The sequence below is a fragment of the Leucoraja erinacea genome, chromosome 35 (assembly GCF_028641065.1).
Source record: "Leucoraja erinacea ecotype New England chromosome 35, Leri_hhj_1, whole genome shotgun sequence".
Lineage (NCBI taxonomy): Eukaryota > Metazoa > Chordata > Chondrichthyes > Rajiformes > Rajidae > Leucoraja > Leucoraja erinaceus.
In genome coordinates, this window is record NC_073411.1 from 15,443,227 (window position 1) to 15,470,523 (window position 27,297).

General features: G+C 44.5%; 1 protein-coding gene across 2 annotated transcripts in view; it reads left to right on the forward strand.

Annotated features, from left to right (window-relative positions):
• Positions 1-3,885: 3,885 nt before the first annotated feature.
• Positions 3,886-27,297, forward strand: part of hk2 (hexokinase 2) — a 65,024-nt gene continuing 41,612 nt past the window's right edge. Inside the window, exons 1-2 of one of the 2 annotated variants that reach the window (XM_055662476.1) lie at positions 3,886-5,921; positions 26,937-27,099. In XM_055662476.1, coding sequence (XP_055518451.1) covers positions 5,877-5,921; positions 26,937-27,099 — 208 coding nt within the window. In that variant the 5' untranslated portion in view covers positions 3,886-5,876. Of the gene's footprint in view, positions 5,922-10,409; positions 10,558-26,936; positions 27,100-27,297 lie in introns of those variants that run through there. The other variant, XM_055662475.1, reaches the window with a different exon arrangement.

The following is a 27,297-nucleotide window of genomic DNA, read 5'->3' on the forward strand; positions in this document are numbered from 1 at the left end:
CTGAATCATAACAAAGCATTAACAAAGAATATTTCCAGAAATGTTATTGCTCCACTTTAACGAGATGTTACAACACAATTTTTGCAAAGTTTCATAAGTGAGGCAATAACTATTTTCTAAGTATCTGTTCTGATGTGTGGCAAGTAACATACTCATATTCTGCCTATATTTACATACTGTTCAGGGTTACCCAAGAAGATTAGGAAATGACTTCCTCGGCTGCTTCTGCTAGCAAAAGAGCCAGCTGCTATTTCCCTTTGATTTAGATTTGATATAAAATTGGTAAAAGATGAAAAACCTCAGCTGGTTAGGCAGCATTTACGGAAAGAGGAACAATATTAGTGTTTTAGTTTGAAGATCATTTATTAGAGATGGTGGTGGGATGGCCTCAACTCGGGTGTCCACCACTGATTCTGAGCAGCTTTATCAGAAGTAACATCATCACGCCTGCCTGCCACAGTTGATCTCTAGTCAATGCAAAGCCAAGGATGTCACAGGTAACATAGATCAGATCATCATTACTAGAGATAGTAGATGATGGAATCTTGAGCAAAACAAACAAAGGAGAAATTCAACGCATCAGGCAGCATTTTTGGAGAGAAGTGGAGAAATTATGTTTTGGGTCAGGACCCTATTTCAAAATGATGGAGGGCAGAAAACTAAAAGCAACGTAAAGGGAAGTGTGGCTCTTTCCTTTCTCTGAAGAATAATGGGATGTACTTGAACTTCTCTGAAGATGTTATCCTTTTTGTAATCCACATTCTTGACCATCGATGTGGAACAGCTCGTGCAAATCATTTGATGGAACTTACTGCAGACACTGGGACCTTGTAGAGATATCAGCATAAACCATGTCAATCAATGTTGGTTCAGTTCTCACAGATACTGCCTGACCAGCAGGGTGGTTCCAGCAACAAAAAAAGTGTTTTATAGAAGTTGCTGTGTGTGTTTGACCCACTCACTGCCATAGCTAAAGGAAAATTACTGTGCAAACATTTATTCATGAGTTGTAACTTGTAAAAACGTTCATTATAATACAGTTAGAAGTTTAGAATTGGGGTGGTGGGGGGTATATATTAATTCCCTAGAGAAGGGAATAGTTGTGAAGCTTTCAGACTGTTGAGAGAATCAATGTAGGTGCAAGGTCTTCCCCTTTGCTTATGGCTAAGATGCCAGGCACCTGAATACATTTGCACAGTTCACCATAAGGAACAGAACATTCAATACTGATCTTCCTCAAGAACACAATGTACCCTTATTCTGAAGGTTGATTTACTTTTATGATTACAAAAATGCCTTGTAGCATGCTGCAGCTTGCATTATAGTATGTTGTTCTCTTCTGAGTGTATACACTCATTTACATAGGAGTCAGATACTGAGCTGTATCCTGACCCATTGCCTTTTCTTTAATTCATTTTAATTCAATTTAATTGTCATTAATTTACATTGATCTGGGCAAAGAGGCAGACAAATGGTTTGTTTGTTGATCTGCTGCACCATTAATCCTTGCTATTATTTCTTTCTCAGCTCCCCACCCCCCCCTCCACCCCCACCCCAACCCCTATCTCAGGAGCCTTGAGCTTAAATGCGCGCTTTGCTAACCTCGCTCAAGTTTCAGATATCTTTGACAAAACACAAACAATATGTTATAATCTGTTGTGTTATTTTACACCCACTCTTTAAATAAACAAGTTCATAGTTCACAGAAAATGTATGAACAACGATATCAGATGAAAAGATGAGACTTATAATGTGGCCAAAAAAGTTGTAAATGTAAGATTTTGGGAAGATTTAGAAAGCAGTATGTTCATACTATCAACATACGACAAACAGTTGATAGTATGAAAATAATATAGGAAAACCAATTAATAAGATAAATAAAATAATTGTAAGAACTCCACAACTTTGTAAAGGAGAAAAGAATGGTAAAGTTAATGGTAAATGTGTTGAGATAATGACAGGCAAGATCATAGTGGAGGAAATGATGGAGGTGCTGAATTCATATTTTCCATATTTTTTGATGTAGAAAGCATTATAAATGTAGCATAAATAATTGGATACAGGGGGATTATTGTCAGTGAGGAACTTAAAATAAATTACAGGTTTTAAAAGAAAAGTGATGAGTTATTGATGACCTTCCAAAGTTTGTCATGTTCTGGACCAATCTCAGTAAGTTGAGAGAAATCAATTGATGCTCTCAAAGTCACAGAGAGATACGGCCCCCATCCATCACGCAACCATTTACACTAATATCAGTTTATTCTCCCAGTACTTCCATCAACTCCCCCCCAAATTCTAACTTGCATCCACACATAAACTAGAAAACTGCACATTTTTGGGATGTTATAGAAAATTGGAGCACACAGTGGAAACTCATGCGGTCACTGGAAGAAAGTGCGGACTCCACACAGACAGCATTTGAGGTCAGAATCAAACCCAGGTCACTAAGCTGAGGAGTAGCAGCACAAATAACCCCGGCACTGAACCATCATTTTAACATTTTCAATATTTATTTCATACTGGTGTGCCTTCCCTTGTAATTACATTTCCAGGGGTGGTCATGGCTGCTGAAACTGTCATTGAAGAAAGGAAAGAGACGGGAAAGTAAAGGAACTGCCATCCAGTTGGTCTCACATCAGTTGTTAAAATAATCAAATCAATATTAAGGTCATTTCTGCATTGAAGTAGGTGGAAGATCAAGGCTAGTTCATAGCTTATGGTTGGAATGTTCACGTCTGATTATAGCGAGGAAGAAGCTGTTCTTGAATTGGCTTTCAATCTTTTATATCTTCTGTTTGACGGAGACGGGACATGAGGGAATGACTTGGGTGAAAAACATCCTTGATTATGTCGGCTGCTCTCCTGAAGCAGTGTGATGTGTAGATGGTGTCAATGGGTGTTGGAATGGGCTACATCTACAATTCTCTGCCATTTCAAGATTCAAGTGATTCAAGAGAGTTTATTGTCATGTGTCCCAGATAGGACAATGACATTCTTGCTTTGCTTCAGCACAACAGAATATAGTAGGCATGAATACAGAACAGATCAGTGTGTCCATATACCATTATATAAATATATACACACATAAATAAATAAACAGATAAAGTGCAAATAAACAGATAATTGTCTATTAATCTTCACAGTTTCATTTGAGTTGAGTTTAATAGCCTAATGGCTGTGGGGAAGTAGCTATTCCTGAACCTGGACGTTGCAGTCTTCAGGCTCCTGTACCACCTTCTACCTGAAGGTAGCGGGGAGATGAGTGTGTGGCCAGGATGGTGTCGGTCCTTGATGATGCTGCCAGCCTTTTTGAGGCAGCGACATTGATCGATCCCCTCGATGGAAGGGAGGTCAGAGCTAATGATGGACTGGGCAGTGTTTACTACCTTTTGTAGTCTTTTCTGCTCCTGGGCGCTCAAATTGCCGAACCAATCCACGATGCAACTGGTCAGCATGCTCTTTACTGTACACCTGTAGAAGTTAGAGAGAGTCCTCCTTGACAAACCGTTTCTCCGTAATCTTCTCAGGAAGTAGAGGCGCTGATGTGCTTTCTTTATAGTTGCATCAGTGTTCTCGGACCAGGAGAGATCTTCAGGGATGTGCACGCCCAGGAATTTGAAGCTCTTGACATTTTCCACCATCGACCAATTGATATAAACGGGACTGTGGGTCCCCATCCTACCTCTTCCAAAGTCCACAATCAGTTCCTTGGTTTTGCTGGTGTTGAGGGCCAGGTTATTGTGCTGGCACCATTTGGTCAGTCGGTCGATCTCTCTCCTTTACTCTGATTAGTCCCCATGAGTGATACATCCCACAACAGTGGTGTCGTCAGTGAACTTGATGATGGAGTTCGCACCATGACCAGCTATGCAGTCATGATTATAGAGTGAGTACAGCAAGGGGCTGGGCATTCATTAGTATAGAGTGAGTACAGCAGGGGGCTGAGCATTCATGAGTATAGAGTGAGTACAGCAGGGGTCTGAGCATTCATGAGTATAGAGTGAGTACAGCAGGGGGCTGAGCACGCAGCCTTGAGGTGCTCCCGTGCTGATTGTTCAAGTCAAGTCACTTTTATTTATATAGCACATTTAAAAAACAACTCTCCGATTGGCCAAAGTGCTTTACATTGGTGGAGGTACTAACGTTATCGAGGCTGAAACATTTGCACCAATACGAACAGTCTGTGGTCTGTGAATGAGGAAGTCGAGGATCCAGTTGCAGAGGGATGCGCAGAGACCCAGTTCTGCGAGTTTGGTATCCAGTTTGGAGGGGATGATTGTATTAAATGCTGAGCTGTAATCAATGAATAACAGCCTGACATATGAGTTTTTGTTGTCCAAGTGGTCCAGAGCGGAGTGGAGAGCCAGTGAGATCGCATCCACCGGTAAGCGCCACAACAGATTATTTCTTATTGTCTTGAGCAGAGATGTTCCCAAACCAACCTGTGATGCAACCCACTGGTACTGTATGCATTAGGGTTTGTAAGAGTCATTGTAGACATGCTGAGATTTCTCAGTCAACTGATGAAGTAGAGCTGTTGGTCTGCTTATCTTTGGCTGTAGTTTCAGTGGGGTTAAACAAGGATTGATGGTTGGGAATATTTATGCCGAAGAACCTGAAGCTCTCAACCATTTCCACTTTGGTGCCATTGATGCTGATTGGTGCACCAACACATCCCACTATTCCACGCTACACCAGGAGTTTTTCTTCTCTGCAATGATCTTTGATGCAACATCTTAACAAATATTTTCTGGAAAACTAAGTGAACTACATTGATTGATCCCATTTAACCAGAAACTCTCTAACTGAAGATCCACCAAGTGAGGCTACATCAATTAGTGCTAACTAAGACCTCAAATTGTTGCTCATATTAATCATTAAGAAAACTCCAGTAAATTGGTCAAACATGACTTCCCTTCACAAAACCACACTGACCTTCATTGATTACCTTGAATTTTCTTTTAATAATACTGGTGACAATAATACTCCGACAGGTTATACACTTGCAGTTTCCAGCTTTTTGTTGAAGAAAAGCATTACTTTTGCTACTTTTGTCCAATTCACCTTCAAACAATAGAAGAATATCTGATCATATTTTTAGAATCCTACTTGCAAGACACACCCAATTTGATAGCTCTTGCCAAGATGACTATGTTTAATTAGCTGTGAAGAATTTCAGGGAACCGCAGTGATGGTGTTATATTAATGCAACTTTTATGCTACAAAATAGATTATCCCTGTGAACAATGAGAAGAAATTATTGAATTGCACACTTAGAACATAGGACATGTCATTTGTCAACCATGTCTGGTGTTATAAGGACTGCTGTAATGACAGTTGAGGATGTTACCTGTAACTGTACCTGTTTGTCACTATCTGCATTATATGGCACTAGTGTCATGATAACAGAGGCTCGATGATTCTATGATACATTTACGAGAAAGTCATTTCAGTTACAGGAGACGGGACATGAGAGACTTTCTCGTAAATGTATAATAAAGTTCACATTGAGCACTGGCAATTCATTGACCATAAAGTTTTGAAAGAATAATACATATCTTAATCAAGCCTTTTGAAATAGAAGCTAGCTCATCTGAGATGAAATATTTGCATATTTCCTTGTGACATGGTGGCAGATATTTGATCAATGTTGATCCATCTCATAGTATCATAGAATCATCGAGGCATGTGGCACAGAACAAGCCATTCAGCCCATCCTGTCCATGCCAGCCAATGAGTACCCATCTCCATTTACTGATGTTTGACCTGTAATCTCGAAATACTCATCTAGATTCCTCTTGAATGTCGTTACAGTATCTCTCTCCACCATCTCCAGAAGCAATGGATTGCAGATTCGGACAGTATTGGACAGCATAATGGTAGAAAAGTGGAGTTGCTGTCTGTCAGCGCCAAAGGCCCAGGTTAGATCCTAACTACGGCTGCTGCCTATACAGAATTTATATATTCTCCATGTGATTGCGTGGGTTTTCCCCAGGCGCTCTGGTTTCCTCCCACATTCCAGGGATGTCAATTCAACTTTAATGTCATCGCACAAATACAAGTATCAGTACAACGAAATGCAGTTTTGCGTCAGTCCGTAGTAGTTGTACATAAAGAAAAACAAAAAAAAAAATAGAAAGAGGGAAGATACAGAATAATCAGGAAATACAGAATAATTAAACAAAGGGGACGGAGGGACCAGAGAAATCTATCGTCGGGACTCCGAGTTCAGCAGTGTGATTGTGTTGTTGTAGAAGCTTTTCCTCATCATACTAGTACGTGACCTGAGGCTCCTGTACCGCCTCCCTAATGGGAGGAGGGCAAACAGTCCATGGTTGGGGTGTGAGGGGTCTTTGATGATCTTCCCAGCCCGTCTCAGACACCGTTTTCGGTGGAGGGCATCCATGGCAGGGAGCGGGGCACCGATGATGTGCTGCGCCGTTTTCACCACCCGTTGTAGTGCCTTCCTGTCCGCAGCAGTGCAGCTGCTGTACCATACCGTGAAGCAGGTGGTCAGGATACTCTCTATGGTACAGCGGTAAAAGTTGGTCAGGATCTGGGGGGACAGGTGAGCTTTCTTGAGCCTCCTCAGGAAGTAAAGGCGCTCCTGTGCCTTTGTGATCAGCTTGGAGGTGTTGAGGGACCAGGACAAGTCCTCCGAGATATGTACTCCAAGGAATTTATAGCTGGAGACGCGCTCCACCTCAGTCCCGTTTATATGGATGGCGGTATGACTGCCTCCTCTGGTCTGCCTGAAGTCAACAATAATCTCCTTCGTCTTTTTGGAGTTGAGGACGAGGTTATTGTTGGCACACCAGGTTGTCAGGTGCTGGACCTCCTCCCTGTAGGCTGACTCGTCGTTGTCACTGATCAGTCCTACTACCGTGGTATCGTCAGCAAACTTAATAATGGCGTTGGATCCGTACTTTGGGATGCAGTCGTGGGTGAAGAGGGAGTAGAGGAGAGGGCTGAGCACACAGCCCTGTGGCACTCCGGTGTTCAGTGTTATAGTGGAGGAGGTGAGGTTATTGACCCTAACAGACTGTGGTCTGTTAGTGAGGAAGTCCAGTGTCCAATTGCAGAGGGAGGTGGAGATGCCAAGTCCACTGAGTTTGGTGATCAAGCTGGCTGGGATGACGGTGTTAAAGGCAGAGCTGAAATCAATGAACAGCAGCCTGATGTAGGAGTTGTTGTAGTCCAGGTGGGTCAGGGCAGAGTGTAGGGCCATCGATATGGCGTCCTGTGTAGACCTGTTGGTCCGGTAGGCAAACTGGTGGGGGTCCAGTTTGGGGGGGAGGCAGGCTTTGAGGTGAGCCAAGATCAGCCGCTCAAAGCACTTTGCAATGACAGGGGTGAGTGCCACTGGGCGGAAATCGTTGAGACTCCCTGTAGCTGACTGTTTGGGCACTGGCACGATGGTTGATGTCTTGAGGCAAGTGGGGACAACACCCTGGGCCAGTGAGAGATTGAAAATGTTGGCGAGGACTGGGGATAGTTGTCCAGCACATGCCCTAAGCACCCGGCCAGGGATGCCATCGGGGCCGGCAGCTTTGCGCTCATTCACCTTGCTCAGTGCATCTTGTACAGCAGAGGTGGAGAGGCTGAGAGGTTGTTCCTTCGGGGGTGGAGCAACTTTAATGGCTGGGGTTTTGTTGTCCCGGTCAAAGCGAGCATAGAAGTGGTTTAGCTCGTCAGGCAGGGTGGCGTTGTCTGGGGGAGGGGTGTTAACTTTCTGATAATCGGCAAGGGATTTGATTCCTTGCCACATGCGCCCGGGGTCAGAGTTGTTGTGGAAATGCTCCTCAATCCGCCGTTTATGATTGAGTTTAGCAATCCTAATTCCCATTTTCAGATTGGCCCTGGATGAGCTGTATCCCTCAGCGTCGCCAGATCTGAAAGCGGCATCGCGAGCCTTCAGTAGGAGTCTGACCTCCCTGCTCATCCACGGCTTCTGGTTAGGGGTATGGGTTTGTTGGTTAATTGGCTTCTGTAAACTGTTCCTAGTGTGTAGGACTAGAACTAGTGTACGGGTGATCGATGGTTGTCATGGGCTCCAAGGGCCCTTGTTCGGTTCAGTTCAGTTTAGTTGCTTTTGTTGCATGCTAACCAGCCCGTACAAAGACAATACATGCTTCCAATGAACCATTACAGTGTATAGATGCATGATAAGGGAATAACGTTTCGTGCAAGGTTAAGCCAGCAAAGTCCGATCAAGGATAGTCCAAGGATCACCAAAGAGGTAGATGGCAGTTGAGCACTGCTGTCTGGTTGTGGTAGGATGATTCAGTTGCCTGATACCAGCTGGGAAGAAATTGTCCCTGAATCTGGAGGTGTGCGTGCGTTTTCACACTTTTATACCTTTTGCCTGATGGGAGAGGGGAGAAGAGGGAGTGATCAGGGTGCGACTCGTCCTTGATGATGCTGTTGGCATTGCTGAAGCATCGTGAGGTATAAACTGAGTCAATAGAAGGGAAGTTGGTTTGTGTTGACGGTCTGGGCTGTGTCCACAATTCGCTGCAATTTCTTGCGGTCTTGGATGGAGATGTTCCCAAACCAAGTTGTGATGCATCCGGATAAAATGCTTTCTGTGGCGCATCTGTAGAGGTTGGTGAGAGTTGTAGGGGACATGCCAAACTTCCTAAGCCTTCTAAGGAACTAGAGGTGTTGGTGTGCCTTCTTGGTCGTTGCTTCAATATTGGTGGGCTAGGAAAAGTTGTTGGTGATATTGACTCTAGGAATTTGAAGTTTTCTACCATTGCTACTTCAGCAAACTGGGGAATGTGAACCGCTTTGTTTCCTGAAGCCAATCACTATCTCCTTTGTCTCGGTGTCATTGAGAGAAAGGTTGTTGGCTCAACACCAGGACACGAGGTTCTCAATCTCATTCCTGTACTCTGTCTCATCATTATTTGATATCCAGCCCACAATGGTGGTGTCGTCTGCGAATTTGAAAATGGAATTAGATTTGTACTTGGCTGCAGAGTGGTAAGGAATACCAGGTACAAGGAGCAAGGAACGGGGCTGAGAACACATCCTTGTGGAGCACTAGTGGGAGGATTATTGTGGATGAGGATTTGTTCCCTATCCTCATGAAAAGGGTCTGTTGGTCAGGAAAGGGAGGATCCAGTTGCAGAGATGCCATGTTGCAGTTGTATAAGACGTTGGTGAGGCCGCATTTAGAGTATTATGTTCAGTTCTGGGCACCATGTTATAGGAAAGATGTTGTTGAGCTGGAAAGGGTACAGAGAAGATTTATGAAGATGTTGCCAGGACGAGAGGGTGTGAGCTATACGGGGAGGTATTAAGTAGGCTGGGAATCTATTCCTTGGAGCGCAGGAGGATGAGGGGGTGATAGTGTATAAAATCATGAGAGGAATAGATTGGGTAGATGCACAGATTCTCTTGCCCAGAGTGGGTGAATCGAGGACCAAAGGACATAGGTTTAAGGTGAAGGGGAAAAGATTTAATAGGAATCTTGAGGGGTAATTTTTTCACACAAAGTGTGGTGGGTGTATGGAACAAGCTGCCAGAGGAGGCAGTTGAGGCATGGACTATCCCAACGTTTAAGATGTACAGGTACATGGATAGGACAGGTTTGGAGGGATATCGACCAAACATGGGCAGCTGGGACTAATGTAGATGGGACATGTTGGGCAGAAGGCTTTGGAGGCCGAGTCCTGATGTGTTTAAGGCAGAGATAGATTAGTACAAGTGTCAGTGGTTATGGGGAGAAGGCAGGAGAATGGGGTTAGGAAGGAGATTTAGATCAGCCATGACTGAATGGCATAGTGGAGTAACTTGATGGGCCGAATGGCCTAATTCTGACATCATCCATTGATCATTTTTCCTCCATATTATTTTGTCTGTTTGTCCGCCCTCTCCGCCTTGTCCAATTAAATGACAGCTGGTGCGTGTTCAAGACCTGTTTTACAAGCGATATGTAATGGGCCTGTCCCACTTCGCGACCTTTACAGGCGACTGCTGACACCCGTGATAGGTCGCCAACTTTTTCAACATGACGTGTGCCGGCAGTCGCCTGTAAAAGTCGCGAAGTGGGACAGGCCCATTACATAACACTTGTAAAACAGGTCTTGAACACGCACCAGCTGTCATTTAATTGGACAGCTGGGATTTTACTAATTCTCACTCAACTTGGACGGACGCTGAGGGACAGCAGCGTGTGTGGCCCTTCTCCCGGGGGGGGGGGGGGGGGGGGGGGGGGGGGGGGGGGGGGGGGGGGGCAGGTGGACAGGGGGGGGCCAGGTAGAGAGGGAGAGGGTGGAGATGTGAGGGGCGGAGAGACGGGAGGCGGGGATGGCGACACACCCACAGCGGGCAGCCAATAGCCGGGTAATCGCAACAGGATGGTGTGACGTGAGGTGGAGGCTGGGCTGAGCCACAGATGGAATGAACTAAAATAGGAAGCCGGCATCTCGCCTCAGTGGTCAAGTCTCGTCCCATCGCCAAGAGCTCGTGCCTTGGAACAAAACCAAGATGATCGCTTCTCATCTCATCGCGTATCTCTTCACGGAACTGAAACATGACCAACTGCAGAAGGTGTGAATTCCCTCATGCTTGTATGGTTTGGTAAATATCTAAGAACCTCATGACGTCAGAACAGGCTCAGTATTTCTTTTAAAATAATTAATTTGAACAGTGTACGATGGGGATGTTGTGGAGTTTGTAGCGAAGGGGAAAGTTGTTTCGGAGTTGGCGCCTACTCTCTGACAGAGGGCATGATTGGGGGGGGGGGTCTGCCTTTTAAATACTTGTCGGTAAATACAACTTTGACCGATTTGACTAAAGTGTCAGATATGTGGTTTCATCGGGTTGTGAGAATGCGGAACTCCGCGCGTAATTCATTCCTGTTCGTTGCGAGGAGACGGAATGAATGAGGACGTTTCGTGTCGTTCAGTCTTTGGCGAGTTGTCTTTGTGAAACAAATACTGCCAATCCCCGGGGCTTCTGAAGAACGATTGCTTTCGGTTTTCTCTTCCGTGTTGACTGATCTGTCCGGAGTTTATCTTAAGCCGCCGTGTTTTGAGGAGCGGTTGGTCAGGAGATGCAAGTCTTCAGAACCAATGTTCATCCAACGAGACACAAGGTCTATCTCAGATTCAGATTGGACTAACCCTATCTCCACATCTCCAGGAATAATAAAAAATGCTGGTGTAACTCAGCGGGCCAGGCAGTATCTCTGGAGAGAAGGAATGGTGACGTTTCAGGCCGAGACCCTTCCCATAATTACTCGATCCGAAACGTCACCATTCCTTCTCTCCAGAGATACTGCCTGTCCCGCTGAGTTACTCCAGCTTTTTGTGTCTATCTTCGGTTTAAACCAGCATCTGCAGTTCCTTCCTCCGCATTACATCCAGGAATAGTTATCCGATTAATGATAACAGGGAAAAGGGTGGTTGTTTTTCTTGCGCGGGCTCAAGATGTTGCCTAATTGGCGTCTGAGTGAACTTGGACCTTGGGCCAAACTGTTCCCTGACAGCCAAGACAAGTGAGAGACATACAGGAATTATTATTTTGTAAACCAGCATCTACAGCTACTTGTTTCCACACGAGCCCCGTCCCTAAGTGATCCTCGATAGCAACAGAAAGGGTGGAAATCATGTCATCTTCCCAAATCTCTGTCTGTAACTCTGGGCAGTGATCTCAATGGAACCATCTGCATTCCAGGTGGCTGCCATCGAAGCCCAGCGTGAGGGATCGGTACCTCAAACGCCAGAGATCGGGTACGATCATGACCTCGGTGCTGTCTGTGTGGAGTTTGCACATTCTCTTTGTGGCCGCGTGGGTCACATGCCACGGACGCGCGGGTTTGTGGATGAATTGGCCCCTTGTTTGTAGGGAGTGGATGAGAAAGTGAGATACATAGAACTAGTGTGAACGGGTGATCGGTGGTCAGCGTGCTCGGTGGGCCGAAGGGCCTGTTTCCATGCTGTATCTCTAAACTAAAGTGTGCCCGCTCGGCCTGGAGTTACCGAGGTGTGTGCGCTCATTAGAGGAACAGAGGCAGCGACCGCTCCACTCCCGGGCTCTGCGAATGCGGGTGAAATACTCTGGCATATTTCACAAGGCATTTGCGGACAGCTCGTCAAATGTAATTTGCGAAATATATTAGATATAATTTAATTCCGCTATCAGCTGGGCTTTAGACCTCCCGGGATAACAATCCTATAAATACACAAAATATTGCCCTGGGAACAACATACACGCGATTCACACGTTGGCGGGATAAACCTGTCCATGAAATAAATCCCTCCCAGCGCCCTGCTCACTCGCTCCTCCTCAAAGGCCAGGTCCCCGCTGCACCTCCACCCCTAACCCCCCCCAGTCGGTCGGTGTCCCTCCTCTCCGGACACCGGACAACATATCCCAGCTACACTAGTCATAGAGTGATACTGTGTAGAAACAGGGCCATCGGCCCAACTTGTCCACACCGGTCAACAGTTGCATTTGAATAGTTCCTCTCTCACCGTAAACATGTGCCTTCGGATTGTGGGCTCCTCTGGGAGGAAGACTATGACAAGCAGAACTGCACCCGATATTCCAGTTGTGCCATCACAAAGCTCCAGCATGACGTTACAACGCTGATGGATGTAAATATGCATATGCCGCCTTCATCACTTTGTCTACCTGTATTTGGCACTTTCAGCAAACTATGTACTTGAGATAATTAAAAGTGATGTGAGGAAAATCTTTGTAGTTGGAATCTGGAAATAAATGGTGGAGGCAGCAGGCAGGTCTCATTGTGGTTTTGAAGAAGGAATAAGATGGTGCAGAAAGTTCCCAATGTATAGAGCTCATGCAGTGATGATGGACTAGTGAATGTCTAACCTCCCCTTTCTTTCAAAAACCCTGGAGCTTATCGTTGCGTCGCAACTTCATTCCCACCTCCTTGCGTATAACCTACTTGAACACTTCCAATCTGGTTTTCGCCCCCTCCATAGCACAGAAACTGCTCTCCTCAAAGTCCTCAACGACCTCCTCATCTCTGCTGACACTGGTTCCCTCAACATCTTCATCCTACTCGACCTGAGCGCAGCCTTTGATACCGTGAACCATAACATCCTGCTCACCAGACTCAAGGACCTCGGCATTGAAGGCTCTGCACTCAGCTGGCTCCGTTCCTACCTTTCCAACAGATCCCACTTCATCTCTCTCCACAACCACACCTCTGCTACAGCCACAGTCACTCAAGGCGTTCCCCAAGGCTCCGTACTCGGCCCCCTCCTCTTCATCATCTACATCCTCCCCCTTGGTCAGATACTCCGCCACTTCATTCTGGACTTCCACTGTTACGCCGATGACACCCAGATCTACCTCGGCACCAAATCCCCCCACACCCCCCCCCCCCCCCCTCCCATATCAACTCCTGGTTGTCAGCTATAAAAACCTGGATGCAACATAACTTCCTCAAACTCAACAGCGATAAGACAGAATTCCTCCTCATAGGCTCCAAAGCCACACTCAGCAAAATCAATAACCCCACTCTCACCATCGACGGCACCACTGTCTCCCCATCTCCCCAGGCCCGCAACCTTGGTGTGATCTTTGATTCCACCCTCTCCCTTGAGCCTCACATCCGCCATGTCATTAAAACCTCCTTCTTTCATCTCCGCAACATCGCCAAATTCAGACCCTCTCTCACACCTCCCACTGCTGAAAGACTCATCCATGCCCTCATCTCCTCCCGACTGGACTATTGCAACTCACTTCTCCTTGGCATCAGCTCCACCTACATCAACCGACTCCAACTGGTCCAGAACGCAGCCGCCCGACTCATCACCCACACCAAATCCTGGCATCACATCACTCCAGTCCTCAAACAACTTCACTGGCTTCCCATCTCCCACCGGATCACCTACAAAATCCTGATCCTCACCTACAAAGCCCTCCACCATCTGCCCCCCCCATATCTCATTGACCTCCTCTCCCCCTACCAACCCTCACAGTCCCTCAGATCCACATCAGCCGGTCTCCTCTTCATCCACAAGTCCAACCTCCGCAGTTTTGGGGACAGAGCCTTCTCCAGGGCAGCTCCCAGACTCTGGAACTCCCTCCCCCAACTGATCCGCAATTCCGTGACCCTCACCATCTTCCAGTCCCGCCTCAAGACCCATCTCTTCACCTCTGCCTATCCTTAGCCCCACGTCCCCCTCCCTTTTCATCTGTGCATTAATTGCCTCATATTGTGTTTTGAATTGTATTCTGTCTTTACTTTGTGTACTAGTCATGTCTCTACTATTTATTTCATTCCCCTTACATTTTTTTCCTCTACCTGCTAAATTTTTGTAAGGTGTCCTTGAGACTCTTGAAAGGCGCCCATAAATAAAATGTATTATTATTATTAATGAATTCCTGTCTTGCATATATTCTATGATGTTCATAAGTCATAGGAGCAGAATTAGGCCATTTGGCCCAACCAGAATGGTTGATCTATCTTCACCCCATTCTCCTGTCCTCCGTAACTTTTGACACCCTAATGCCCCTGTCCCACTTAGGAAACCTGAACGGAAACCTCTGGAGACTTTGCGCCCAACCCAAGGTTTCCGTGCGGTTCCCGGAGGTTGCAGGTGGTGGAAGCAGGTAGGGAGACTGACAAAAACCTCCGGGAACCGCACGGAAACCTTGGGTGGGGCACAAAGTCTCCAGAGGTTTCCGTTCAGGTTTCCTAAGTGGGACAGGGGCATAAGTTGGACAGGGGCAATACTAATCACGAATTTGTCAATCTGTGCTTTAAAAATGACCCAAATGACTTGGCCTCCATATCCGCCTGTGGCACGAAAAGGGGTTGAGCAGTTTTGGCCATTTGGCTTGAATCTAGAGTACCTGGCCTTGAGAAGGGGGGGGGCGCTGAGAACAAAGTGGGGCCATTGGGGCTTAGATGGAATACTTTGTAACGTTGTCGGCACCCTGTATGTTGCGACTCTTTGTATACTTGTGCGAAACCAAATATCTCACTGTGACATGCCACAAGTGACAATAATGTATCATTCATTCATTCATACATTCAATCATTCATTCATTCATTCATTCAGGATTACCCATTATCTTGATGAATGACGGGGCAGATGGGACATATCTCCTCCTAAAGGTTCCCCCAGCCCTGGGATCATGTGTCCTGGCGCGTACGCAGAACAAGGTTGCCGACCCCTGCCCTAGCCCAAGGGCAAAACCATTGTTTCCTCACTCTATCCATGTTATTGCAACTTTGCAATCCTCTAATGATTTTTGTGAATCTCTTCTCTATCCCGGCCTGTTTCACGTCCTTCAACTACGTTTAACTGTAACACTTTAATGTAAAGTTCCAACATTAAAACAAATATAATACAGCCAATCTTGCCAATAATAGTCTGAGGAAGGATCCCAACCTGAAACATCACCTGTCCATTCCCTGACCCGCTGAGTTCTGCCAGCACATCATCTTTTGCCAATTATCTTATTCACTTCATTATCACTTTGCTGATGTTTGAAGATATTCCCAGAAACAACTATTGTCCTATTTTGAAAACCTTAGTTCTAAATATAACAAACCATGCTTCTTGAATCTCAGCGTTGGTATCACCTAAACCAGCCTACCTTGCCTGAGGCCTTTCTGAAGTCTCCCCTGTCCTTGTCATCAGTAATCCTGCAAATTTACTTCCTGCTCAGAATAAAGTGTTATAATTTCAACATACCAGGTGCACAACAAAAATCCCTTCTCTCCCCAAGTACTTATTTGTTTTTAGATCATTTAAATATTCATGTTGTGTTTGATGTTGATTTAAGCCATTGTGTCAGGCAAGCAGCACTTGCAACAATATGCAAGAACAAGACATAACCTAAATGATCAACGTATTTAAAACTTTGTCATGAACTAATTCTTTCATTAGGTTGTTATGTGTACTTTTCAATGATTGTACCACAAAACCACTTCAACTGATCTGTTTGAAGCTGAACTTTTCATTTCTTTGCAATGAACATTAAAAATGTTGTAGAAAATGTCATTGAAATACCATTACATCAATTTTCTTTGAACATTTTGAGATGAAGGTGAGAAAAAGACAGACAAGCGGAGCCGTGAGTTTGGAGGCGGGATGTTATGTCATAAACTCTCCAGGAAGAAATCCAATCAGCATCAGCAATCCTAATTTAAACTGCTGAGTTGTGGTATCGTGAAGCAGCACAGTGTGTGCTGGAAATATGTACATTCAAAAACTAATGTGTTGCTTTAGCAGCAAGCAGGGTAGAAGACATACCGTAGAGAGATACCGTATAGAAACACTGTTTGGCTCACTGAGTCCGTAGCTGACCATCAGGCCGACATTAATCCCATTTTATTCTCTGTAGTCCCATCAGTTCCTCCGATTCTACCACTCACCTACCTCACTAGGTACAATTTATACTGATTGATTAACCTACCAATATGCGCACCTTTAGGACATGGCAACAGATAGGAACACTTGGTGAAAACCCATGGGTACAAACTGCACACATGTCATGATTAAACCCGGGTCTCTGGCGCTGTGAGGTATTGATTGTACTAGTTGCTGCACTCTGCTTCCTGAACTTTATAAGCTTCAGAATGTAGTGCAGAAGCAATTCTGTTTCTTAAACACTAAATTGGTGCAAATCTCTTTAGAAGAATACTCATTGCGTCAGTTTTGTCGCAGGCTTGTTGTCATTACAGAGTCATGCAGTACAGAACAGGCCTTTCGGCCCATCATGCCCACGTGTTCACCATGTTTTTCAGGGACCAACTCAAACTATTCAATAAATTAATGAGTATTGACAACGGAATCAATGTATGTGGGAGAAAGCGGGAACGGGGTACAAATTTTAGTTGAGCAACTATGATCATATTGAATGGCAGTGCTGGCGCGAAGGGCCGAATGGCCTGCACCATTTCTATGTTTTATGTTCCTTCAGGTGGCTGGGCCACATGTATTGAAAAATACCTCTTTCTCTGTCTCCCAGATCCCTCTCTCTCTCTCTCTCTCTCTCTCTCTCTCTCTCTCTCTCTCTCTCTCTCTCTCTCTCCTCCCTCTCTCTCTCTCTCTCTCTCTCTCTCTCTCTCCCTCTCTCTCCCTCTCTCTCTCTCCCTCCCTCTCCCTCTCCCTCTCCCTCTCCTGCTTCTATCTTTCTTCATCATTTCCCTCCCTCCCCTCTCTGCTTTCCCCTTTAAAACCTGAAACGTCCCTGTTAACTGGGAGCTCTAAGCATTTCCTTATGTAGCTTAAAGTCACATTTTCTTTGAGAAGAGGTGTGAAATGCTTCAGGAGGTATCACTTCATTAAAGATGCTATATAAACACAGGTTGAAAGAATAGCCATTTGCCTCAGAAAAGATTTGCAAATTGCATGTTTATTCTCGTGCCACTCAGCACCCAAGTCGAGAGGTCACATACATCTCTTTGTCCCTGACCCTAATGATGCTGAGGATTTTTCTACTTTACCTCATTCGATCACCAGTCTGTTTTATTTCCCACACCAGATACTTCACTCATATCAGATTATTACTCAATTGCAAACTAACTGGGAGATGATTAAAACAAAATGTATTGGTGCACAAGGAAACAAGTGTGGCACAGAGGATCTGTTAACAATGGGGTAATTGATTTGGGAAACAATAACAGGTGCTGTCCCAGATTTAGGTTACCTCAGAGAGGTATTTTGTCAGTGGATGTCACTGGTGTAGATTATTTGTGATCCATTCAAAATGCTTTGCTTACTTTCAAACATGTTGGCAGAAGGCAGTCTTCTGACAGTTGATGTGGTTCTTATACAAAGGAAGCTATTGGGAAGCCTTACCTGTATGGAATGTCGTTTACAACAGAAATTGTGCTCTGTTTATTCCTTCGCTCCATAGAAGCTGCCTCTCCCGCTGAGTTTCTCCAGCATTTTTGTCTACCTTTGAGATCGTTCTATTGGAATGATGCACCTGCCATGATTCAGTGGAAGTCCAGGTCCAATATGCTGGACAATGCTCTGAGGTAGTACACTTTTGCCTCTGCCACTCGCCTGCTGAGATTCTATCCTTCACATTTCACATCCACCCATGAGTACAGATGTTCAAAGTTTCTTGAGTCACTGTTTTCCTGGCATATGTAATGCTCAATAGAAGGGTCTCGACCCGAAACATCACCTATTCCTTCTCTCCAGTGATACTGCCTGTCCCACTGAGTTACTCCACCATTTTGTGTCTATCTTCAGTTTACACCAGCATCTGCAGATTCTTCCAACACAAGCTTTTGACCTCTCTGTTTAATAATGTTAATTCATTCCACCTCACACCTGCCCAGGCTCACATTTCCACTTCATCCCCTTTCTGCTTCAATGATATACCTCTTACCTTTTGGGTAACAAAGCTTGCAGATCTTCCCTCTCTAGTCCTTGTCAGAGGCTAGCATCATTCCCCTCAATCCCCATCTCCAAGAACTCCAAACCCAGGCTGTTGTTGACTGTTACATTAGACATGACCTCTCGCCCCATATTGAGGATTGATGTTACTTCTTGCTCTCTTACAGAACTAGTGGTTCATCCCCACTCACCATTTCCACATGTCCCTTATCCGTGTCTTCCCTTTCCTTTCCACACTTCTCCAACTTCACCTTGGAACTCAACTTTATCTCTCGAATTTCCTGCACTTCTGCTCTCAGCCCTATTCCCACCCAGAGCGGAAACAGGGGTACCTTTGGTCCTTGCATTCCACACCCCATCAGCCTTAACAATAAATGAATCATCGCCTGTCATTTCTACCGGCTTCAGAATGCAGATACACAGGGCACATCTTCCCCACCCGCACCGTTCAAGATTCTGCAGAAAAAGTTCTCTCTAGATTAGATTAGATTAGAAAGCCTTTATTGTCATTCAGACCGAAGTCTGAACGAAATTGCAGCAGTCATACATATAATACAATACAATAAAACAACAATAAACACATATTAACATCCACCACAGTGAGTCCACCCAGCATCTCCTCACTGTGATGGAGGCAAAAGTCTTAGGTCTGCAGTCTCTTCCCTCCTCTTCTCCCTCTGCGCTGAGGCTGATACCCCACGGGCGATGTTACAAATCAGTCCCGCGGCTCAAACACCGCGGCCCGGGGCGGTTGAAGCTGCCGCCCACCAGTCCTGCAGCCACTGGCCCGCGGCCGAACCCCCTGTCCACACCGCTCTCCGTTTCAATCACCTTCCCATATGATTGTATCAGCTGCAATGCCTAGTCATATTCCATTCCATTTCCGCCATTCTGGGACCTAAGAACCATGCAAGATAAAGCAGCAATTGATGTGCTTCTTCCAGTCTAATAGTCATAGAGTGATACAGTGTTGAAACAGGCCCTTCGGCCCAACTTGCCCACACCGGCCAACATGTCCAGCTACACTGGTCCCACCTGCCAGCTTTTGGTCCATATCCCTCCAAACCTGTCCTATCCATGTACCTGTCTAACTGTTTCTTAAATGTTGGGATAGTCCCAGCCTCAACTACCGCCTCTGGCAGCTTGTTCCATACACCCACCACCCTTTGTGTGAAAAAGTTACCTCTCAGATTCCTATTAAATCTTTCCCCCTTCATCTTAAACCTGAATTTGATCCTTGATTCCCCTATTCTGGGCAAGAGACTTTGCAGCTACCCAATCTATTCCATTACTGTTCACAATATGCAATAAATGTAGTAGCATATGGTAACATGTCCATTGCCAACAGAGTTGTATAATTGTCATGGACTAAAAACTTTGTTACGCTTGGTGACAGCAAAGGAGGTATTTTTATTCATGTCCATTTGGCACGATCACTACCAGGGTGATTCCTGGGAAGGACAGCCTGCAGCTGCCAGTCATTTATGCTGAATTAAGCTTCTAATTGATGCATTCTGATTAAATGAACATTACCATTTCATACTTGAGCTCAGTTTGACAATGTACTGCTTTCAAATTCTTGTTATAATCATCCAGCTTCTATTCAAACATAACAACTTGGGCAGATTAACACTGGATTCCTTCTTTCACCACCACCCCCACGGCAATTGGTTCATGTCTCACCACACGTACCACAGCAGCCCATTCTACACAGCAGTCTGCTCTCCTGACCTGCCCTCTCTCAGGAAACTTCCCACACACACTGCTCTCAATTTCACCATCTGACTGAATGCTCTCAGGATTTCTATTATGAATTACATTGCCCAGTTACATAAAAACATAGAAAATGGGTGCAGGAGGAGGCCATTCGGCCCTTCAAGCCAGCTCCGCCATTCAATATGATCATGGCTGATCATCCAAAATCAGTACCTGTTCTGGCTTTTCCCATTATCCATTGATTCCCTTAGCCTTAAGCCCCTGTCCCACGATGCAGGTTTACCCAAGAGCTCAAACTCGTGGTATTCTACGAACTCCTACGACCTTCCACGATTATGTTCACGAGCTCCTACGAGTAAAAAGTAACAATTTTTTCATCACGAGTATTTTTTTACTCGTGGCCATTTTTCACAGTGTTGAAAAAGCTTCACGAGCAAAAAAATACTCGCGATGAAAACAATTGTTACTTTTTACTTGTAGGAGCTCGTGAACATACTCGTAGAAGGTCGTAGGAGTTCGTAGAATTCCATGAGTTTGATTTTTTTGAACTCGGGAGAGCTCTTGGGTAAACTCGCATCGTGGGACAGGGCCTTCAAGAGCTAAATCTACTGTAACTCTAGAAAACAACGCTGAGACGACTATTACCTCACAATGTTTATATTTCAATGTGACAGAATCTAAACTATAATGGAAGGGTTTGGTGGTTTTAGCTGAGCTGACTGAATCCTCTTTGCACCTCATCCTTGACTCTCTCACTGCAACTAATGAGCCATGTGTGCAAGCTGATGGTTTCTATTGATGAGATTGATTTTCCCATCATTCTTCTCACTGCTCCCGTTGTTATTTATCTGATACCCTTTCGAGTCCTGTTCATCCCTAGCCTTTGTCCACCCATCTTCCAATCAAAACCCAGCGAAGTATCCATCCATCACTTGCCAGGCTTTGTTCCACCCCATCTCTTTTCTGCTTTCTCCCATCACAATCAGTCTGAAGAAGGGCCCCAACCCCAAACGTTGCCTATCCATTCCCTCCACAGATGCTGCCTGACCTCATGAGTTCTTCTAGTACTTTGGTTTTTGCTCCAGATTCTTGTGTCTCCAGATATTACTCGAAACATAAGAACATAAGAATAGGAAAAGGAAGATGTAATTTGGTCCATTAAGCTTGCTCCACCATTCATCAAAAGATGATGGGCCATCTGTGTTTCAAGCGACTTTCCTGTAGCGCCAATGCTGTAGATAATCACGTCTGAAACAAAGGACAAACCATCATATTTGAAATCTTAAAGTTGATCAATTTCTGTTTTGAATGAACTTGGTGACTTAGAATGAATCTGTTGTAGATTCCAAAAATTCATCAATGTGAAGAAGTTTCTCCTCGTGAATGGTTTATTCTTTATCCTCTAATAATTGTGTAGGAATTCTTCTAAATTTAAGAGAATAGAAGGTTATCCAACTTAATCTCTCCACACATTACAGAACTATTGTCCGAGGAACCAATGAAGAGATTATCTCTTAGCACCCCCAGGCTTCACCGAAGGCAGCCCTTATTATAAGTTACAGCTGCTTCAGCTGCACTTCCTCCAAGACCAATATTTCCTCTTTAAAGTAAGCAACATTTCTAAAATAGGTCTAAATGGTAGTTTTGGTGATCAATGGTAGTTTTAGTGATCAATACTAAAATTACCTCTTCACCACATCATTAACTTATTGGATTATTGAATGGCTTGTTTCTATGTCTGTTTAACTGGAGCAAAACCTCCTTACATATTTAACATCCTATTTAACATCCTAACAATAAAGGGTAGGAGAGGGTAGACAAAAATGCTGGAGAAACTCAGCAGGTGAGGTAGCATCTATGGAGTGAAGGAAATAGTCAACGTTTCGGGCTGAACCTTTCTTCAGACAAATGAGATGCTGTTTGCTTTCCTGGTTTTCTTTACGACTATGTGGGGGATGAATGTAGTTGGTGAGCTGGTGAGTTGGTGAGCTGGTGATCGATCATCTGTCACTGTGGGTCTTTCCAGCAGTTTCTGATTCATTTATGAAATACATTATTTATTGAAACATAGAAACATAGAAACATAGAAATTAGGTGCAGGAGTAGGCCATTCGGCCCTTCGAGCCTGCACCGCCATTTAATATGATCATGGCTGATCATCCAACTCAGTATCCCGTACCTGCCTTTTCTCCATACCCTCTGATCCCCTTGGCCACAAGGGCCACATCTAACTCCCTCTTAAATATAGCCAATGAACTGGCCTCAACTACCCTCTGTGGCAGAGAGTTCCAGAGATTCACCACTCTCTGTGTGAAAAAAGTTCTCCTCATCTCAGTTTTAAAGGATTTCCCCCTTATCCTTAAGCTGTGACCCCTTGTCCTGGACTTCCCCAACATCGGAAACAATCTTCCTGCATCTAGCCTGTCCAACCCCTTAAGAATTTTGTAAGTTTCTATAAGATCCCCTCTCAATCTCCTAAACTCTAGAGAGTATAAACCAAGTCTGATGATGAAGTGTATCGTGTACGTGTTCCTCTGCCTCGACTAACGCTGCTGATATAATGCTGATGTAAATGTGGGAAGTCAAACTGGTTTTGATGAGGAATGTATGACTCAAACAGTAAATGCACATTGCATCATTATCAGGATTGCTTTGTGGGAAGTCATGTGGATTTGTAAGAATTATTCACGTATGCAGTGAAATGCCTTTCTTAGTTACTGAATCACTATGATCTCAATATAAATAGTCAGGAACGTTATGCTTGTTTTGCAATCAAGGTGTCAGCCCAGCTGGGTTGACTTCTGATCAGACTCTCTCCTGCGTGCTTCCGAGCAGTGGCGGACTGGGTCTAAAAATATTGGTTGCCAGGATACAAAGGGGGCCACTTGATATAGGGGGCCACTTCATCAGGGGCCCACTTGCCATTGGGCAATCTGACACCCTGGCCAGTCCGCCACTGCTTCCGAGCAAGTTACTGGCAGTGATTTCCCAGTGGTTGAAGAGCTGTTGTCCACAGTCTGGACACTGACCATCTAAAGGCAGAGTGAACATGATCTTTATCATGTGACACCTCCAGTAAAAATAGAGGGACAAACAGCATCAGTCTTTGAAAATGCACACATCCCGATTCAGGGCCAGTTTGTCCCTATACTAGCTGTAATCAGGCAACTGAACTGTCCTCTCGTCCCATCCACCTCACAGGAGACCTTTGAACTATCTTTAATCAGACTTTATTGGACTTTATCTTGCCCTACGTGGTATACATGTTATTGTGGATGATGATTGTAATCATATATAGTCATTCACATGACAATCATAAACTCATCTAAATAAACTGATCTTCTCTAATGCGACTACCCACAGAGGTTTATCTGCAAGTCATGTTTGCTCCACCAGCCATGCTAGTAGCCAATTGAGCTATGAAAGAACCATTCTTGGTAAAGATTGTTCCCAAACAGGTTAATTCACCATCCAATACATTTCTCCACAGACCTCATCTCAAGTATAAATTGGAAGATGTTCAGCCTGTGGCCACTAAATCATCAAAGTTATATACAGCTCAACAATTAGGTTGTGGTATGCAGTTAATGCTTTGCTGCCCAGAGGCTGACGTCCTGGTTTTTTGTTGCGAGTTACTAAAACATAAGAGAGGCCTTTTCACTCAGGACAAACACATCTCTGTTGCACCAACTCTATTCCTGCCGTCCAATACCAAGGTTTACGGTGAGACCCTGGTGTCCTCACGGTAGGTTTCACACGTCTGATCAGAGGTGTGTATTTGGGGAGCAGGAACAGAGAGAGGTGGTCAGATTGTCCAAGGTGGGGGAGGGGGAGGGCTTTGTAGGCTTCAGTAATATTAGTATATATATATTAAGTCCAGAATATTGTTTCCTCCGGTTGGGCAGGAAACATGCTGATGGAACCTGGGGAGTACAGTTTTAAGGTTGGAGTGGTTGAAATCACCCGCAACAATAAATGTCTCCTTTGGGTGTGCAGTTAGTTGTTTGCTGATAGCAGCTTGCAGCTCTTCCATTGATAGCCTGGCATTAACGTCCGGGGGTACATAGACTGCAGTGATAACAGTCGATGTGAATTCTCTGGGCAGATAGAAGGGCCTGCACTTTAAAATCAGGTATTCCAGGTCAGCAGAGCAGTGACTACCAATCCTAACAACGTCTGTACATCATGTGTTGTTCACATAAATGCACAGTCCGCCGCCCTTGATCTTATGGCCCTGAAGACAGTGCGCCCCTCCAGCTCGATGGTGTTGTCCGGGATGTAGTCATTGAGCCATGTTTCGGTGAAGACCATGGCGTTGCAGTCGGCAATCCGTCTGTATGTGGTGATCCGCCATGATTGAATGGCGGAGTAGACTTGATGGGCCGAATGGCCTAATTCTGCTCCTATCAATTATGATTTTATGATCTTATGATGTTGAGATTTATTACCATTTGCAATGCACTAATCACAGTTTCAGACGAATGAGGAAAAGGGTGTTTGAAGATATTTGGACCTTGGATCTGATTGCAAATTCTATGGTCTACCGGGCAGCAGTGATCACTACCTATATGTTCAAAGAGCTGGACTACCTAGAGCAAGCTACTCATGGGGCTGTGTCTGCAAGATTCTCCAAATACACTGGGCATGCCACATTGTAGGGATTAGTTAAACACCATTTCACAAACTGACTGAGAAGCTACCACTTGCTCCATTGTGGAGTCTTCAATTCCTACTTTAGCCTCATCAGCCACCGTAGAACCCGCAAGGCTGGATTTCAAGCAAGCTTTGTTCCCAAGTTTCTGCCTGAGAAGAAGAGAACTAAAGGACTTCAGCAAATTCGGTCCTAAGGAGGGGAAGTGACGAAACATTAACTCTGTTTCTGAAGGTGCTGCCTGAATAGTTGAATATTCCTTGTGCCCATTATCTTAGCTACAGTATTTCTTGTTTGATTTTCACTAAGAACAGATGTGATGATTTTTATAGTTTGCTTTGAATTATATAAAATTTACAATGTCATTTGTCAGCAGGTTTATGCTGCCTTGTGGTCTTCATTCCACATCTTTTAATCTTTACTCTCAGTAGTTTATTTGCAGCAGTTCTGGTCGCCTCATTATAGGTAGGTCTATGTTTAGAAAGTGTGAAGAGGAGGTTTACCAGAATGATAGCTGGATTAGAGGGCATTAGCTACAGGGGGAGGTTGAACAGACTTGGATTGTTTTGTCTGGAATGTCAGAGGTTGCTGGGAGACCTGGTGGAAGTATATAAATTCATGAGAGGTGTAGATAGTGTGGACACTCAGAACATATTTCCCAGGATGGGAATACCAAACACAAGAAGGCATAGTTTTAAGGTGAGAGGAGCAAAGTTTAAAGGAGATATGTAGTGAGTTTTGTAATACATAGGGTGGTAAGTTCCTGGAACATGCTTGCTGCGAGGCGTAGTGGTGAATACAGATGCGATAGTGGGTCTGTTCCTGGGCTTAACGTTCTCTATATATTTATATATATGTTATTCCTTGTTCCCTCAGGTATTTATCCATTGGCCAGAGAACCAGGAAGTCAAACCTGAAAGATAATCCTAACCCTAATGAATGAACATGCAATACTTCCTCAGATACACACTGAGGGGCACAGGCTACACTATGTACACATCCTGTTGCACTCAGTCTGGTAACTGATACCACTGAACAATAGCCAACATCTTGGACCTTTTCACAAAAGAATACGAGCTCACCTTCACTTACTGTTGCATGCAGTTTTAGTTATAACTTTGAAGAAACTCATTCATCTTTTTTCATCTCTCATCCCATTTACCTAAGCATTTAGATGTCAGCCAAGCTTCTTTGTCACCTAGTTACAAGATGGGAGGAAGTATAAAAATATCATCACATCCCCAAAAAAGTGCAATTTGATCCATTCATTTATATTTAAGACCCTCAAGATCAGTGGCAGTGCTGTAAGGTTTTCTTTTGTATCCATCTTCCATGTTTCAAATGATGACGTCGCTGTCATCATCCGTCCTGTACAGGACGCAAGCCACCGGCAACAATCAGTGGGAGCCATCACTTGTTGCAATAGACAATGGTGGTAACAGAACTAGTTCAGGATACTTCCAGTTTCCAGCCCCGTGATGTGGACACTTCTGCTGTTAACGGCCCTCTCTTGGAAAAGCTTCTCAGTCAGTCTGCGTCTATAAGGAGGATTTCAACGCTATCAGGAGTTCGCGAGTGCTCGCTCCATTCAAGAGACATCAGCGTAATGTAGACTGATGCCTCTGTCAGATTTTTAGGGAGTGCCTATTTTTTGGAAGTTAAAAACATTTTTTAACCTCCAAAAAGTGGTCAGACCACAGAGCTTATTTATACCCTGCTCTATAACAAAATAAATGAATTTTAAATGCATATAAAATACATTTCACTTTGATATAGAGCAAGGTATAATTCCTATGGTCTGATCACTTACATTTGGTTTCCACCCTCGAGAACAAATTAAACAATGCATGAATGTTGAATGTTGTTTTTGTGGGGTTAAGTGTTTCTCAGATTGGCTACCCAATAATGAGATATTTTACGGACTGTAGGAAGCTTTGAGATGTCTCCAATTTTAGTCAAGGTTATTTATTACACATGCTGGCATTTGTCTTGGCTCGTAGTAAGTTGAGTGCTTCTAATTGTTTTTTAATGGATGGATATTCACCAGCCAAAGCAGGAATAAATATACATCAGGTTATTCCCTCCCGGAGATGTTGGGAATGGTGTTGGTAATACCATTCACCTGGAGAATCATGTGTTTTAGTGAGCAACATGGATCTATATTCTCTCTGTTAAAATACCAGATCCATCAGAAGCAAATGACTCTTCTTTGATTCCAGACAGACAAATTCCTCTACCACATGCGGTTGTCAGATGAAGTTCTGCATGGTATATCTGAACGCTTTCTAAAAGAGATGAAGCGAGGACTTGGCAAAGATACCAATCCGACGTCATCGGTCAAGATGCTGCCTAGCTTTGTCAGGTCAACTCCTGATGGGACAGGTAAGGTCAAGTTTGGAGGGCGTATTGCACGAGCACTCAAGCCCCCTTCCTTGGTGTTGGTATCCCTTTAAACTAATAGCCTAAATCCATTCTTTTAGATTGACTTCTACATAAAATGAATTTAGTAAATAGTACACATAGTTGCAAATTGGTGAGGGTGTTAGCCCACGATTGGCTAATGTCCACAAAAAAACGCAG